The following is a 15,679-nucleotide window of genomic DNA, read 5'->3' on the forward strand; positions in this document are numbered from 1 at the left end:
TTGTTATCTCAGTAGCAGACGGTGCGCCGACCAGTGGAGATAGTTCGCAGAACTGTCAAAGCAGACGAAATTGTAAATTGTGGTGTGCCAGTGATATCGGATAGAAAGAGAGACTGGGAGAACTGTCAGATCTGACTTTTCTAATGGTTCCTTTGACGTTGAATTTAGCCTTGAAGATCTGACTCATGAATGGTGAATTTGTGTCACATGTGAGTACGCAAAAGTTTTTAATTTTTTAGAGACGGCTGCATAAGTCAGACCGATTCTCTTCAGAGAGGGCTGAGCAAGTGCGCTAAGGCCCGTATGCAGATTATTTACATATTGATAAAAACTTTCCGTTGAACGTCAGAGAAACACATCTGGCTGGGGATTAAGGAAATAACAGACGTTATGTTAATTACCAGCAGACTATTATAACGTACTGATGATAAAATAATCCATAATGTGCCATATGCTGGTGATACTAACCTAACTTCGTATTATACAAACGACAGACGTCGAGTGTGTTATCGAAAGCGGTTTTACTAAGTAGTTTTCATAGTTTTGCATTCTACTTTTGCGATTGTATATTCTTTATACTCATCAGCTTATTTTTCTGGTCTAACAGTGTACTGTCGGTGAGTGTCCAATAAAAGATATACCTCTTTTCTTAACTTTACATTTATATAGTGTTTTTCTTTGGATATACTAAATCCATACTAGATGCAGCTTGATTATCACATAAATAAATCTGTAATAAGCTAGTGAAACTTTGCTTACAACAGAATGCGTCTAGTAAATGCAAGACATTGAACAATTTTAAGTATAGTTAATTTGCAAAAGAATTTTTATTTATCGAACAGCAACCATTCATGCATCAACACAGAGTGTCACAAACATTTCTCACATATTCTTATATCAATGCAATATGAAATTATTAGAGTAAAACTCAAGATCACACAATGGTACTAATAACAATAACCGATAAATTGACTTTGAAGAAATCTGTCATCGTTTTCTTCCAATTTTACAGGTATAGAACAATGAAATCCCCAATCCGCACACTGTCTCTTCTCTTGTGCCTGCAAGTTACGACAAGTCAATTTTCTAAGTTTTCTGAATTTCCCAAGTTCTCACTTGGCAATTGGCAAAGAGTATGTCCCGATATGTATCCATACGAATACAAAGGCTTTGCTCCAATGGGAAACTACAGTGCCGGAAAGTTTAAGGAAATGACTGCGTTGACAAGTATCGCACGTTGCGTGACTGAATGCTGTCATGATCTGACTTGCAACATTATTTTGATGTACAATAGTACTTGTTATCATGTATCATGTGAAAGCAATAAACTCTGTGCTCCACTATATCGGTCTGACAAAGCTCATAGCTATACTCCACCAACTATGGTATTAATCAGACCTGTAGAAGGGGATGGTCCATGGGCAAATTGGGTCGAAGATATCGAGGATACCAGGTACATACAGTTTAGTTTGTATTTACTTTTTCTGCACAATATTTCTCAATCATGGCTAAAACAATCTATGAAATTTATGAAAATCAGTATTAAAATATATAAATTTCATTCAGTGCTTTCCTGATGGCTGCTGCAGATCAAAATGATTATACATACAGATCCGATATTAACACAGAGTGTACATTTGAATTGCAAGACTGTGGAGAGAATGAGGTTTGTGTAACTGGTGACAAGTCTAAAGACGGATTCTGTCAGTGTATCGATAATTACAAGAGAACATTGCAAGGTAATTATTCAAGAACTATGTTAAAATGGAACTTACTTCATAACACCAAAAATTATTACTACATTTTTTCTAATTTCGAAGGAATTTGCAAACCAACGGATGAGCTCGATGCTCTCAGGCAGTCAACTACCTCAGATATTACACAGGAGTCAAGCACATCGGTAAAACCTCCGTTAAAAAAACTATCAGTATCAGCTGTATCTAAGGAAGTTCAACTCCCTGAAAATGAGGCCACATTGTCAGCATATACCTACCCTGCTGAACAGGGGAACGAGCATTATAATTATGTTTGGAGTTTGTTAAGTCAACCAGAAGGACCACCTGGAACTATAATGGATCAAAATCGTGTCACAGTAAAACTTAGCCATCTGTCTGAGGGCTTATATATGTTCAAAGTCGTTGTGAGCAGTCCTAATGCCTATGGAGAAGCATATGCAAATGTCAGTGTTCTACCACGTAAGTATTGTAATGCTATCTTTTGTATTGTTTTACCCAGCATGTCATTGACAATCTGACAAATGACCCAGCCGAGTACATGATCTTGACATGTTTTCTAATGAAATTACTGTAATGTCGAATTGCAGTATATAGGTACACCCATTATACCAATCAATTGATATGGATTCTACGACTGATTAATCAATTTTCTTGAGATTTGATGTAAAAAAAAATTACTGTTTATTTCTTCTGCATTTATAGCCAAACGAGTAAATCAAGCACCAATTGCTGTAATATCACCAGAATCTCAAGTAGTGAAGTTACCTAATACGGGAGCTGTGTTAGATGGATCGGCAAGTACGGATGATGACAAAGTGATTTCACATCACTGGGAGTTACAGAAAGGTCCAATTGGCTATCAACCAGAACTTTTAGATACTCCTACACTCCAGTTGAACAATCTGATTGCAGGAAACTATACTTTCAAGTATGTATTTTTCTTAAAATGTTTTCTGAGGTGTTTGGAAATGTTAGTTAACCTATTGAGCTTCTTTTTTTTATATTTCACCTTTATTTGAAAAACCTTGCTACATCAACAGTTATTCTGTTTTTCAGATTAACAGTTGAAGACTCTGATCACGTAACAAACTTCACAACGGCTAACATAACGGTATTGAAAGTGATTGATTATCCTCCAAGCGCAAATGCTGGGGAAGATATTATAATCTATTTACCTCAGAATACTATCACTCTGAATGGTAATTTGAGTACGGATGATAGAGGCATCGCCAGTTGGGAGTGGACAAAAAGTCAATCGGATCAAAACAAAGCTGTTGATATGCAGAACACTCGAACGCCATACTTGCAATTGTCGAATCTAGAAGAGGGAAGATATACCTTTGTTTTGAAAGTAATGGATGATTCGGAACAATCCTCTACAGCTGAAGTTCATGTTTTTGTAAAGCCACCAACTAACAAACCGCCCAACGGTGAGTAACAGGCAATTGCGTTGTTGTTATTTAGCTACTGTATGGCTTTTTAACACAATGTCTACATTAAAAATTTCAGCCGATGCTGGTGAAGATATAATTATTGCTTTACCAGAGACTCACACAAAACTTAATGGCAGCAAAAGTAAAGATGATGTCAAAATAACGTCCTATCTCTGGGAGCAAGTGAGGTGGGTTTACACCTAATAATTTTATTCATTTTTCAACCACCTGACACAATTTCAGGATTTTGCCAGTACAAATACTCATTTCGTTTTGAGTCAATGAATACTTAATATGGTACTTTTTTTTTTAGTTAGAACCATTATGTATACCAAATATATTTCACCTCAACTTATATCCATTTCCAAATAGTGGGCCTAGTAAAGCAGTGATAGCTGCTACTAACGAATCCGTTACTAATGTTACGGGATTAACTAAAGGAGAATACGTATTCAAACTGATTATAGTTGATGATAATGGGAATAAAAATTCAGACACTGTAAAAGTTACAGTAACGCAAAGTGAGTATAGTATATACTAGACTATTACCTGCACTATCTTACGCTCACATACTTTCACTGAATCGTAATATCTTACAGTGTCTACTCACAGCTTGACCTCTTATGGAACACCAGTGCCAATGAGTCTCAAACAGAATTTGCATTTACCAAATTGTTAAGATCTAGTGTTAAAATTAAGTAAATAGTCACTTAGCATCACCCATCTTAAAATTTCAGATAAAAACGCACCCCCAAAAGCTAATGCTGGTGGTGATCAAGTACTTGTAGAACCTGTGAGCATAATAGTAATTAACGGATCTCACTCTAGCGATGACCTAAGGATTGGTCAATGGTTATGGACACGAGATCCTTCCAGTCTTGCAATCGGTACTGTGCTTGAGGGAAGTGATAAATCACCAATTTTAATGGTGAGTTCTGTTATTTCATTTGATGAAATACAATGCGTTGCACCCAATGTTTTTGTACGCTTTTATATTATACCTGGTCAGGTATCAAACAGTTTGATTCCTGTGAAAACTTCAAACTGTTGGACTTAATCCATTGATCCAAATGCGTTAGTGACGCTTTTGAATTATATCTTTAATTATGCAATATTCAATACTTTTTTAATTTTCTTTACTCTCACAATTTCTCCAGTTGTCCGACGTTGTTCCTGGCAGATATGTTTTTCGTTTGAAAGTGTCCGATGATCAAGGCTTGAGCAGCGAAGATACTGTTTCAGTGATTGTAAAACCAGGTAATGCGAGTAATATGTCGATTTGTTTCTGAACGTGCATATGAAACGAATTTTCCTAATAGAACATTGTTTCCTTGATGTTACAGATACCCGCTTGCTGAATTTGGTTGAATTAACTCTAAATATTGAGGCACGACTCCTTACAAAATCACAGAACGATTCCTTGGTAGTAAAACTACAAATGTTACTCCATGATGAAGCTAACATTGTTGTGCGCAATATAAGAGCAGAACCTCGAACCGGCAGAGCTGTTTTAGTGTTTTATGTAAATAAAGATGGAGGAAAGTCTTTGATGCCTGGACCAGAAGTTGTTCAAATATTAAAGGAAAAGCTGAGGCAAGACTCTGGTCTTCTGCAACTATCAGTAGCCAGTGTAGAAACAGCTGTTTGTCAAAACAAATGCTCAGGTGCAGAAATATTGTATTAAGAAAATGATTGATTATAGATTAGTATTACATTAGGTGATGCAATGGTCACGGAAAAGTAACTGAAAATTACATCAATACTAATATTCTAATCTTAAAATATACTTTCATTGCAACATAAGTTATTTTGATTAATCTTTGGAGAATTAAGTTGAAAGTGAATTTTTTAATATAGGACACGGTGTCTGCGATGAAGGAAGTAGGCAATGTCTGTGCGAAGCCTTCTGGATGCAAAATTTAATTCAAAAGTATTTTGGAAACGGAGAAGCTAATTGTGGTGAGTGAAAAAACCGTTTGTGAGAATTTTGTATTGCATAATTTGATATGTTGAATGATGGTATACGATCAATGCACAGAAGTATATTGCAGTAGATGAATAATGAAATTTATACTAAATTCATGCTAGATACTATACCAATTTTATGTCTTTGCAATTTATGTTGAAAAGTCACTGATTATTCTATATTTTTTTATAAACTCAGCCTGTAATAGTGAGCCTGATAAATATGCTCTCATAATAACACTTTAACATCTGTTAAATTATTTGGAACCGTGTTACAGATTGGAGCATTTTATACGTTATAATAGCCCTACTTTCATTGGTTATATGCTGGGTGGGATGTATCTGGGGATTGATATGTTTGATGCAACGATTATGCTTTGGTAAACGACGTGCCAGTCGATCTAAAAAAAAACCAGTACGTTACTCTCTTCTTCAAGGAGAACCTGAAGATGACACAAGTACATGTAAGTTTTGTGTTTGTAATCGCGTTCCGATATTTAGTAGTATAAGAATCTGTACTTCATTCAGGCACAGCTGGAAATATTTTATGCAGTTAAGTCGTTCTATAAAGTTATCGCCCCAGAGTTACTTGACTAATATAAGGATATAAGAAGGCCCTACCATTTACATATTCATGTCTGTGAATGTTCGACATTCTGATCTGTGCAGGACATATTATTCCACAGCAAGATGGGGCTTAAAGATTATATATAATTGTGATAAGACAGTATTTAATGTCATAATTATATTTGTTACGTATTTGCAGATTCGCCTCACAGCAAAATAACGCCATCAGATTTTGAAACAGATTCTGATGATGTATTGTTTGAAAGTCGTAAAGGAAAAGTCAGTAGTCATCTTAGAAATGGTAAATCACGAAATGGATTTCTGAAAGTGGGTCCCAGAGTGAAAACATGAGATCTTAACATCTGGCGGTGGTAAGTTGCTTAAATTGATGAAAAGCTTCAACGATAAAAACAAAAAACATTGTCAATAAGATGTGTATGGTTTTCTGTGTGCCGTAGGCGCTGCCCAATTGATTATTAAAATGTTAATGAATATTGATGAATTCAACCAAATAATACTAGTCAGCTATGCTATGGTAGAAGGCAATCAACGAACTCAAGCAGAGTAAAGTTTTGCCGGGACTGACTGTTGAAAACGGGGTAATAATTTTGTGGAGTCCACATAATATGGGAGACATCCTTCATTGTATTTTATAGACGTGATATACAAATAATATATTAATTATTATACATTTCAATTAAGAGCTTCTATTGAAATATATAGGTACATTGAATGTTTCGAAAAGTGTGATCGATATAGCGATTCGGCACGATTTATTATGCTAAAGTATACTAGTACTAATCAGAGTATGAGTTCTAATTTATGTTTTGTTAACATATTCTATCAGTTAATACTGGTATGCATACATTTAAGTTGTAAGAAAATGAACAATGTATTTGTACACTATAGAATACGTTAAATAGAATTGCTTGTGGAGATTGAACAAGTTTCCGTATCTGAATTAGATGATGACGCCGATTTTTGTACCTGCAGTATAAACACATCGAAACAGAGACTGGAAATTGATGGAAGCATAAATTTTTGTCAACAGTTCCTGTATTAATATCTATATTTTCGATGTCATTCGAATGTCTACTCATAGACATCTCATCGATCTCTAAACTCGTGTATCTTCTTAAAATTGATGTTTTAACAAATATGCGAGTTATATCACTGGATATGTTTGTTTCAGATTTGTGATAATCCAATATCCATTTCGAAATTTTTATATTGCATTAAATTGTAGATGCAGCTGTGGTATTGAATGTATTATAATTTTGGTGCAGTCTTTTCCTGCAATCATTTTCTAGACATCATTCAATTTTGTTAGTTGACCTGAAGTTCGTAAGGAAAAATAACTGCGTAAAACATAACCATTCATATAATTTACGGCTTAAAAGTTTGATACATAGCACGCACAAGTATTTAATTTTTGCAGAGATGAACTAACAATAAGTAGTATTAAAATGTATGTACTGAAATCGAAAAAAAAGTCTCAAATCAATGATTCTTTCATTTTTCATTTACGTGGGGCACAAATATATGAATTTTGTTATGTTAATTTTACACATGTACATTCCCGCTTTGGCTTAAATTTGTTTGAGTGTATTTTCTCTGCAATTAACGTTAATTTTAAGATTAGATTGCGACATGAGATGTTTTACAGTATTAGCTGATATTACTACGTATCCTTTCTCCATCAAATTGTTGTCGGAAATACAATACAAAAATGAATACAATGACGAATTGTCATTAAAAAAATACCACCATACATATGTGCCAAAGACACAATTATGTTATTATAGGCCCATTTGCACGATTCGAGCACAAATAATTTTTAATAGTCAATTTATACTTGTTTGATAAATGTTAGAATACAGTCATTCATAGAGTGTTACTCAAAGAATTTTAAGGCAATGCACATTTTTAATTGTACTGACAGATGCTAATATATGATTTATCAACCAAAACTAATTACTGTTCTTAATTCACTAGCTTTTTATACATTCTAACGTCAAAAAAACATATCGTTAGTCTATGTACTGTTATTTATCATTCGATACTTCAATTTCCAGTTTAAAATTAATTTTCTACCTACACAGGGGAAAACATAAGTTTGGAAATGAAATAATTGGTACAGGTATATACATACGAAGTTTCATGTTTCTTGAAATTGTGAGCATCAGTTGATTTTATTTCTTATTTTTCTTGGGCAGCTTAGTTGCTTTAACTCGTTTAGTATTTCCCTGAATTCGTTTCACTTTGAGCGACTTATACCTGAAGTTTTCATTGAATTTATCGGATTTTATATGTGTCTTATCACTCTTGAAATTTAATGAGATCTCTTGACTAATACCTTCAATTTCAGATTTTCCTTCAGATAAGGAATCATTGCGCATTTCATATACTTGATCAACTGGTGGTCCATGTAACCTTGAATCAGTGTCTGGGGACATGTATTCACCTAGCTGCGAACTATCACCTTTCAAATTTGGAACATCCTTTCTTTTATTCTCGTGTATATTAACATACCTAGTTTTTAGTTTATTTTTTATATAAATAACATCATTGGTTGTAAAATCTGTATCTTTGCCTATGCTTATATAATTAGTGTCTGAACTTTCTGTAACAATGTCAGATGTATTTGAACTTTGAGGTACGAATACCCTCTGTTTCTGTGAATCTCTGTACTTATATACATCAGTTGACAGAGTAAATGATTTATCAGAATGCGCGGTGTGTTTATGGTGAGAATTTTCAATATTCATAATAGTTTCATCTATGAATGAATTGCTGTCAGTAGGTTTTTCGAACTCCAGTTTTAGCGGTCGACTCCTGTGGAAGTTTGTTGCCAATTCAAATACCTTTTTGTACAAATGATGAAAATGATGATATTCTGACTGGGCTACTGTCTTCTGAAAATAAAGTTATGTACAGAAAAGTTATAAAATCATGAGCGGATCAAATATATCATGAAAGTCAGATTCATTTGGATATTTTCATTATTCAAAGTCAGAAATTCATAATCTATGAACAGTAATGAGCAAGTATGATTAATATTTTACAGAAATGATGTACCTTTAAAGCAATAGCAGCACACGCAAATCCAACTGTTTCTAGCGTCACACTTTTCAGAAAAGGGACAAGAATTACTGGGATGGTTTTCAAGTCTGCCATGGTAACAATGTGCTTTATGAGAAGCATTGGCTCGACATTAGACTCCAGTATTACACAACATGCATCATCTCTTTCCAATAATCGTGTAACTTCGTTAACACCGACGACGATACTGTTTCTACGGTAGAAGATATAATTACTTACTATAGTAATTTGAGAGTTGACAGATATTATTTTGTAATATTGTATGCGCGCAATATTTGCTTTACATGCTAAAAATAAGACTATGTATTTTCAGAATTCTTCTTAAAGATTAAGTTCCGGCAATTAGTAAGACTCACAGAATATTCTGATCTGGAAGAGGTGTGTCCAGTTTTCTTCGTGCTTCCTCCCTGGCTGCTTGTCTTTCTGCCTTTTTCATCTTGCCCAAATGGGACCATGGTAGATTGAGCGATGATCGTCTGATGGCTGGCATTGTTCTATCACGAAGTTGATACTAAATGACTGTTTATAATCTTGATTGCTTCTAAAACTTTTAACTTAACAGGTACGATAATTAGACTTACGTTTCTAGCAAAGTTGTCAAATCCCCAAAGTCGGTTCTTAGAATTGGCCTGTTAAAATGAATAAGTCTTATTTACTTTTAGGTTATAATACAACTATGGTGTGATTCTAATTTCAATCATTTTCTTTATTTACCAACAAAATTCATAAGGTTGGGCCAAGACATTCCTCAACCCTTTAACCGGAGCCTTCTTTCCAGATAGTGCTTTTTTTTGTTGCTTTTTGGATAAGACCGGGGTACTCATTATGAAAGTTTAAGAAATTTTGCACGTGATAGTACTAATAATACTTGAAAATACGGAGGTAAATTTGTTTACACGTGGCATGCACCGTAGTCATATAACACAGTTATCAACCCAAGAAATCCATTGCTGGTTTCCCATCTATTCTTAAGGGGGTGCCCTGGTCGATTTCGACGTTGACTTGTAGGTATATCTCCAAATATCGAAGCCGCGTATCTCAAACGCGGAAAAGATCTTAACAGCCCTATTTTATACGCAATTATGAATAGAAGCACTCCAATGCATTTTTAATTGACGCAGAAATCCAGAAATGGCACGAATTCTACAAATTTACTATTGCGATTTCATACAATTCGAGCCACTTCTTTATGTACTCGCAATAGTAAATTCGAAGAATTCATGCTGTTTTTTTTTTATTTCTGCGTCAATTGAAAATGTATTGAAGTGTTTTCCTCCAGAGTTGTGTATAGAATCAGGCTGTTAAGCTCATTTTGCGTTTGAAATACGCGAACTTCTACATTTGGAGATATATACGCCAACGTCGATATCGACCAGGGCACCCCCTTAAACTCGATTGGATCATGAAAGGTCTCCATGCATGAATGGCTCATGAAAGCTAACTGTTGCTGCCGCATGAATGTTAAGAAAGATAAAAGTTAAGTAAGTGGGCAATTTGAAAATCGGTGATTTGATTGTAGAGATCAGTATTTGAACTGTTTGTCCTTTTCCGCTCTATAGGGCAGCATGAATAAATAATTGACTGATTTTGACAACTTAAAATTTATTCAAAAAATCGTCCCTAAAAATAAATACATTTCGCAGAAATCAGAAACCGTTATGTTACGCAATTTACACCTCCATATACCGATATTGGCAGATCTACATACACTGTGGCGTACAGATTCTTTACTGGTAACATTATCTTATAAAATTCAATCCTATGTTTATACACTAAAAAAAAAAACAAGGTTTGCGATTTTTCTCTCATGTCTCATTTATCTTTACGTAATTCTATTCGGTTGAAAATCGAAGAATTTCAACAAGATCGTCATGTTATATTCTTCAACGTTTCAACTAACGCCTGAAGCCAATCGCATCGGCAATTCGACTGTACAAAAAACCTGTTTTGCGACAGAGGCCGCTACTAAATGAGAGACGCAAAAAACGCGAGCGTGAGCAGCGTTTGATCGGGCTTCCTCTCTGTCCCTCTTCATTATCTCAGCTTTCTTCTTACACCGTGCTCATTGCTCCATGGTGGTAGTGCTCCTAGCCCATAGCATAGATTTGTCTTCAGTCTGCCATCTGCACTGTGTTACACGGTTCACAGTTCACACCGTTTGGTTAAATTTTTTAGGTTACATTCATTGGGTGCGGAATTGCATGCGTCACCTTACTAATATTTTTTCATAATATTTCAAAACTAGAATTAATTACAATGAATATGGCGGATGGCGCATTTAATCGAAGTGAAATTGTTGGGCTCGTGGTGAGATTATCGGTCGTTACGGCTATCACCTATATCAGCATCAGATGTTTGATGAACCAACTCGACCCAACTACCAAATCAAAGAAGAAAGCGAAAAAGAAGGTTGATCATGCGTCAATTACTTTGTCATCAAACTAGGCTTCTATAATTTTAGCATCGAAAAACTTCTCATTACTCTGTTTGTCATTAAATTCCAACCATGCTGATTATAGATGTTCATTTACCGCTGTAAATTTGTTTGCCGAATCTCGACGATATGCAGCAAGAGCAATTTTAGATCTTTCTTTGGAATTGTATTTCATTCAAAGACAATAGCTTCTTGAGAGAGAAGATTGTTTTATGGCAAATTAATCATAAATTACACGTGATTCTTTTATAATTCGTTTTGCTTTAATGGCGTCAGTTAGCAATATGCGGGGTTTTCCCCTCCATTTCATTTGGATGATCATGTTACCCAAGCAACTTCAACTCGTGAAGCTAATAATAATCATCCAATTTTCGGCTTGACATCATCTTTGATTACAGCTTGAATCTTGTATTGTAATTATCGTCTTAAAACTAGATTGATTAATATTTTTGTGAACATGATATTGTATATCCAATGTTGATATCTCGAGATTTTTGTTTTAATGCAGACAATGAAAGTGTATGTTAGTTTTGACTTAAGAAAGCTAATGTATGTCTTCAATTAGAATTCCTAGGTCATAATTTCTAGTTATTGTCTAAAGAGCATTGCAAACGAAAAGTTAGAAAGCTACGACTGTGAAAATTTCATATCAAGACAACATGAGGTTTTATTATATTCTAATTTCATTTGTCGAAAAACGTGAATTAGATTTTATACTTGAAATAAACTGAATGGTTGTGTAAACCAAGTCTATTCCATGGTACAAAAGCCCAAAGTAAATACTACGACAACTAACAGGAAAAAGTCAAACCACTTGATTTGTTATATTTCTCTAAATATTCATGAGATGCAATTTATATTAAAGATTATCCTTTAGATTCTGAAATACATCTGTTACAAGTGTTGTGTTTTTCAGGCTCAGGAACATCTACGTAGATTGGGAATGACAGAAAATGTTTCTTTAGCTATTGATCAGCTAACAGATTATGAGATGATGATTGCTAGTCACCTGGTAGATCCCAACGACATTACAATATCTTGGGAAGATATAGCGGGACTGGAAAATGTGATCCAGGAACTCAGGGAAACTGTTATTCTGCCAATACAGCGAAAAGACCTTTTTGCTGATTCACAACTGACCCAAGCACCTAAGGTCTCTACAATAAATTAAAATACTCCCGAGTACTATTCCTTGCATATGTTCAGCAATGTGTTATTCAGGTTGTGCCAATATTCAACCAACCTTAAAGTTGTTTGATACTTGTAGCTTCTTGATAGCAAGAAGAAGTAAAAACTTGTAACGTTAGCGCAAAAAACATTTCTAAAAAGACACCATTAAGCAATTTTCGAATTGATTTTTAGAATTTATGGTTGCAAAATTAGAATGTTTTGTTTTAATTCAGCTTTTATGGTTAACTGTTTGCTGCGTTTGTAACATGTATAAAATTGTAAAACAGTAATTTCTTTTGACACCTTGTTACATTGACTTTACAAACTTTGACCTTATATTTGAGATAACTTTATATAATTATGGCGCAGTTGTTGGGTATCACAGATTCCAAATATTCAACATGCATTTTTAATTTGAAGGGTGTGCTGCTACATGGTCCACCTGGGTGTGGAAAAACTCTGATTGCAAAGGCAACTGCTAAAGAAGCAGGAACACGATTCATAAATTTAGATGTAAGCATTTTGACTGACAAGTGGTATGGAGAAAGTCAAAAGTTGGCATCTGCTGTTTTTACATTGGCTGTAAAACTTCAGCCATGCATCATCTTCATTGATGAAATTGGTATGTGTTTCCAATTAAAAATGAACAATACAAGTTTTGTGTGTACGTATGTGTAGTTGTTTCACAATCAATTGCGATGCTGCTCCCAACTGTGACTAATAAATTACGTACTCTGTGAAGATTCGTTCCTTCGGATGCGCAACACACATGATCACGAAGCTACAGCAATGATGAAAGCACAGTTTATGTCACTATGGGATGGACTTATCACAGACCCTACATGTACTGTGATTATTATGGGAGCTACAAACAGGCCACAAGATCTAGACAAAGCTATTCTGAGACGTATGCCTGCAACCTTTCACATTAGCATGCCTGTAAGTTTAGTCTTACTTGCTTTTACTTTTTTCACTTGTCGTAAGTATGACTAATGCGTCTGTATTGAATTGCCATTTTTAAGAATGTTGCGCAACGGGCCCAAGTCCTCAAACTTATTCTTGAGAAGGAGCCAATGGCGGAAGAGGTTGATATAGCCAGTTTGAGCATAATGACCGATGGCTTTTCTGGTTCAGACTTACGAGAGCTCTGCCGAAACGCATCTGTCTATCGTGTCAGAGACTTCGTTCGTCATCATCATGCGTGAGTACAAATTTTTTCATTGGCCAAAAACTGATAACAGTGATAACATACTGCAGTATTAGACCTTTGGTGACAAGCAATTTCTTTTGTCCCAAAATAAAAGCTGATAGATTATCTAATAATTGAATCATGTATGTATGTAAAACAATTTTAACCTTGTACTACATACTGTTCGTTTTATCTAAATTATTTCAAGGTAGTTTTATTTAGTTGTTACATATATTATAAATATGCTTGTATAAGTATAAGCTTATACAAAATTATTGAAAAATGAAAATAACCCTGCTATATGTTGTGTATTTTTGATTCAGACCTGCAACCAATGCATCTGCTGGTACGAGTACGGATGACGAAGAATATCATGACGCTTTGCGCCCCATTACAATGGAAGATCTTGTGATTTCCGTACATAAAATGAGGGACTCCAAAGTGCATACAGGGACTCTTAATGCTGTTAAACTTGATTTAGATTAGGATGAATCGTGTTTCTTCTTAAATTCAACTACTCAAGTGTCTAGCATACTCTGATTCACCCAGTACTTCTTTTCCATTTGTTGCCCTGAATACATCACGGATTAGGACTCAGCACTTTGTATTTCCTCTTCCAGGTGACAGTTCAGCGTATGTGTAGAATAGATTTATATAGTAAATATCAAAGGGATATTCCTGTAAACGTTGTGATATACGAAAGCTTTTTAGTTGTTGCATTTTCAACTATAAAATACGTGAAAATTAGGATTACCATAGAGCAACCGTTTGTATTTGATCTTTGAAACAGATAAGTATTTTCTGTTTTTAATTATAAGTTTTTTTTTCCGGTGTAAACGTTGAAAAATAGAAAATTTATGGGAATACAAATTTTTTACTTGGATTGCGACTCTTTTAGCTGCCATTATGAGGTCATTAGCCTTTATTGTTATGCGAGGCATACCTCTCGATTATCGGGGTACAGTAAATTTTAGAGCAGCTTTACGACGGAAGGTGAATATGATGAATTGAGACATGACAGAAAAGTAAAAAATGAATATTGAATAAATTGTTGTACAATGAGTTCGATGAAAGTGTGGGAACTAATGTATCCGAAAAACTGTACACGATTTAGTTCCTTTCAAAATCATCGTTGTCAATAGTTTACACTAAAAATATTGACCTGAATGTCGACTCTGATTCAAAGTCGTTTTCTGATTCTCAGATTTTATTTTATAACGCGTTTTCGGTTGATCTATTTGTAATGTGTGGCATATTCTAATTACTGCACCGACTAGTCAAACTCGAGGTGTTAGTCGAGAAATCTCATATCCAAAACCTTGACGAATATTCAAAATAATGCGATATTACGTTTTCAAACTTAGGACAATTCAAAAAATATCTTCCCCGATTGAGTAATCTATTAGTAAATGGGTGAATACCTGAATTCGGAATATTGAAATCCACAATAATATAGGAATATCCTTCTGAATCTTCCTTATTTCATGTTTTACATAAGTATTGAAGCATTCTTTTAATAATTGCTTGGGGGCATGTCAATTCATTTTCGCTACACATACATACCACAAGAGTTTTTTGAGTTTACTCAATTGGACCACTCATGGTGATTTCACAAGTTTTGTTAACAATTGTTAGTGTGAAAGGACCGTCGTCGGAGATTCTCTCTGTACATGTACAATTGTTAGGACGAACCTAACAAGAAAAATTGCCGCGTTTTCTGATTTATTATCACTTGTAAATTGAAGATCTGACAGTGAAGAACACTGATTTTTATCTGAGAATACTTATAAACGAATGAAGGTCAAATTGTTTTTAATAAAGAATAGTATTCCTAGAGAAAAAAATAAGATGTGTAATCCTTACACTATTCTACCTTTTATGAATATATAGTGTTTCTAAATTTCTCTGGTATTATTGGCTTCAAATTAATTCTTTGGTCGTCAGAGTTATTATTTCAAATCTCAATTTGATCTTTCTCTCATTCTTTGAAGTAATTCGAACTTGAGAGTGAAAAAATTTAATTTTATTTTTAACTTCGGGTTACAAGCACAATTCATTAAATAAATTTCTTTTTTTATTGCTG

The 15,679-nt window shown here is 34.5% G+C and overlaps 3 protein-coding genes across 6 annotated transcripts; 2 read left to right on the plus strand and 1 right to left on the minus strand.

Annotated features, from left to right (window-relative positions):
- The first annotated feature begins 20 nt into the window (after positions 1-20).
- On the plus strand, positions 21-6,716 carry LOC124416429 (dyslexia-associated protein KIAA0319). 2 transcript variants are annotated; one of them, XM_046897503.1, is made up of 15 exons: positions 21-209; positions 1,013-1,453; positions 1,567-1,739; positions 1,821-2,195; positions 2,439-2,664; positions 2,793-3,166; positions 3,246-3,357; positions 3,542-3,690; positions 3,907-4,097; positions 4,327-4,426; positions 4,513-4,833; positions 5,027-5,128; positions 5,413-5,598; positions 5,901-6,072; positions 6,160-6,716. In XM_046897503.1, exons 1-14 carry the CDS (start codon positions 190-192, stop codon positions 6,050-6,052), a joined length of 2,922 nt encoding a protein of 973 aa, XP_046753459.1. In that variant the 5' UTR covers positions 21-189; the 3' UTR covers positions 6,053-6,072; positions 6,160-6,716. The 2 variants fall into 2 exon arrangements, with proteins under 2 accessions (XP_046753459.1, XP_046753458.1); XM_046897502.1 differs by having other exon boundaries at positions 21-203; positions 1,007-1,453.
- Positions 6,717-7,889: 1,173 nt separating this feature from the next.
- On the minus strand, positions 7,890-9,902 carry LOC124416440. Of its 3 annotated transcripts, none has more exons than XM_046897535.1 (5): positions 9,518-9,902; positions 9,385-9,432; positions 9,160-9,297; positions 8,780-8,996; positions 7,890-8,613 (listed from the first exon to the last, which is right to left on the minus strand). In XM_046897535.1, the coding sequence occupies exons 1-5, from the start codon at positions 9,625-9,627 to the stop codon at positions 7,894-7,896; spliced, it is 1,233 nt and encodes a 410-aa protein (XP_046753491.1). In that variant the 5' UTR covers positions 9,628-9,902; the 3' UTR covers positions 7,890-7,893. The 3 variants fall into 3 exon arrangements, with proteins under 3 accessions (XP_046753491.1, XP_046753490.1, XP_046753492.1); XM_046897534.1 differs by having other exon boundaries at positions 7,890-8,616; positions 9,518-9,899; XM_046897536.1 differs by having other exon boundaries at positions 7,890-8,616; positions 9,160-9,314; positions 9,518-9,607.
- A 1,016-nt stretch (positions 9,903-10,918) lies between these two features.
- Positions 10,919-14,584, plus strand: LOC124416445 (outer mitochondrial transmembrane helix translocase). The gene is made up of 6 exons (XM_046897542.1): positions 10,919-11,212; positions 12,154-12,390; positions 12,828-13,029; positions 13,150-13,346; positions 13,430-13,608; positions 13,920-14,584. The coding sequence occupies exons 1-6, from the start codon at positions 11,060-11,062 to the stop codon at positions 14,080-14,082; spliced, it is 1,131 nt and encodes a 376-aa protein (XP_046753498.1). The 5' UTR covers positions 10,919-11,059; the 3' UTR covers positions 14,083-14,584.
- The last annotated feature ends 1,095 nt before the right edge of the window (positions 14,585-15,679 follow it).

Source organism: Diprion similis, chromosome 2 (genome assembly GCF_021155765.1).
Source record: "Diprion similis isolate iyDipSimi1 chromosome 2, iyDipSimi1.1, whole genome shotgun sequence".
NCBI classification, from domain to species: Eukaryota; Metazoa; Arthropoda; class Insecta; order Hymenoptera; family Diprionidae; genus Diprion; species Diprion similis.

Excerpts from the sequence above, each read along its gene's own strand:
- LOC124416429 (XM_046897503.1), top strand. The coding sequence starts at position 190 with ATGGTGAATTTGTGTCACAT. Across the intron at positions 1,454-1,566 it reads GAAGATATCGAGGATACCAG|TGCTTTCCTGATGGCTGCTG; the intron begins GTACATACAGTT and ends AATTTCATTCAG. Across the intron at positions 4,098-4,326 it reads ATAAATCACCAATTTTAATG|TTGTCCGACGTTGTTCCTGG; the intron begins GTGAGTTCTGTT and ends CAATTTCTCCAG.
- LOC124416440 (XM_046897534.1), bottom strand. The coding sequence starts at position 9,627 with ATGAGTACCCCGGTCTTATCCAAAAAGCAACAAAAAAAAGCACTATCT. Across the intron at positions 9,298-9,384 it reads TTGACAACTTTGCTAGAAAC|AACAATGCCAGCCATCAGAC; the intron begins GTAAGTCTAATT and ends ACTTCGTGATAG. Across the intron at positions 8,617-8,779 it reads GTGCTGCTATTGCTTTAAAG|AAGACAGTAGCCCAGTCAGA; the intron begins GTACATCATTTC and ends CTTTATTTTCAG.
- LOC124416445 (XM_046897542.1), top strand. The coding sequence starts at position 11,060 with ATGAATATGGCGGATGGCGCATTTAATCGAAGTGAAATTGTTGGGCTC. Across the intron at positions 12,391-12,827 it reads AACTGACCCAAGCACCTAAG|GGTGTGCTGCTACATGGTCC; the intron begins GTCTCTACAATA and ends TTTAATTTGAAG. Across the intron at positions 13,609-13,919 it reads TTCGTTCGTCATCATCATGC|ACCTGCAACCAATGCATCTG; the intron begins GTGAGTACAAAT and ends TTTTTGATTCAG.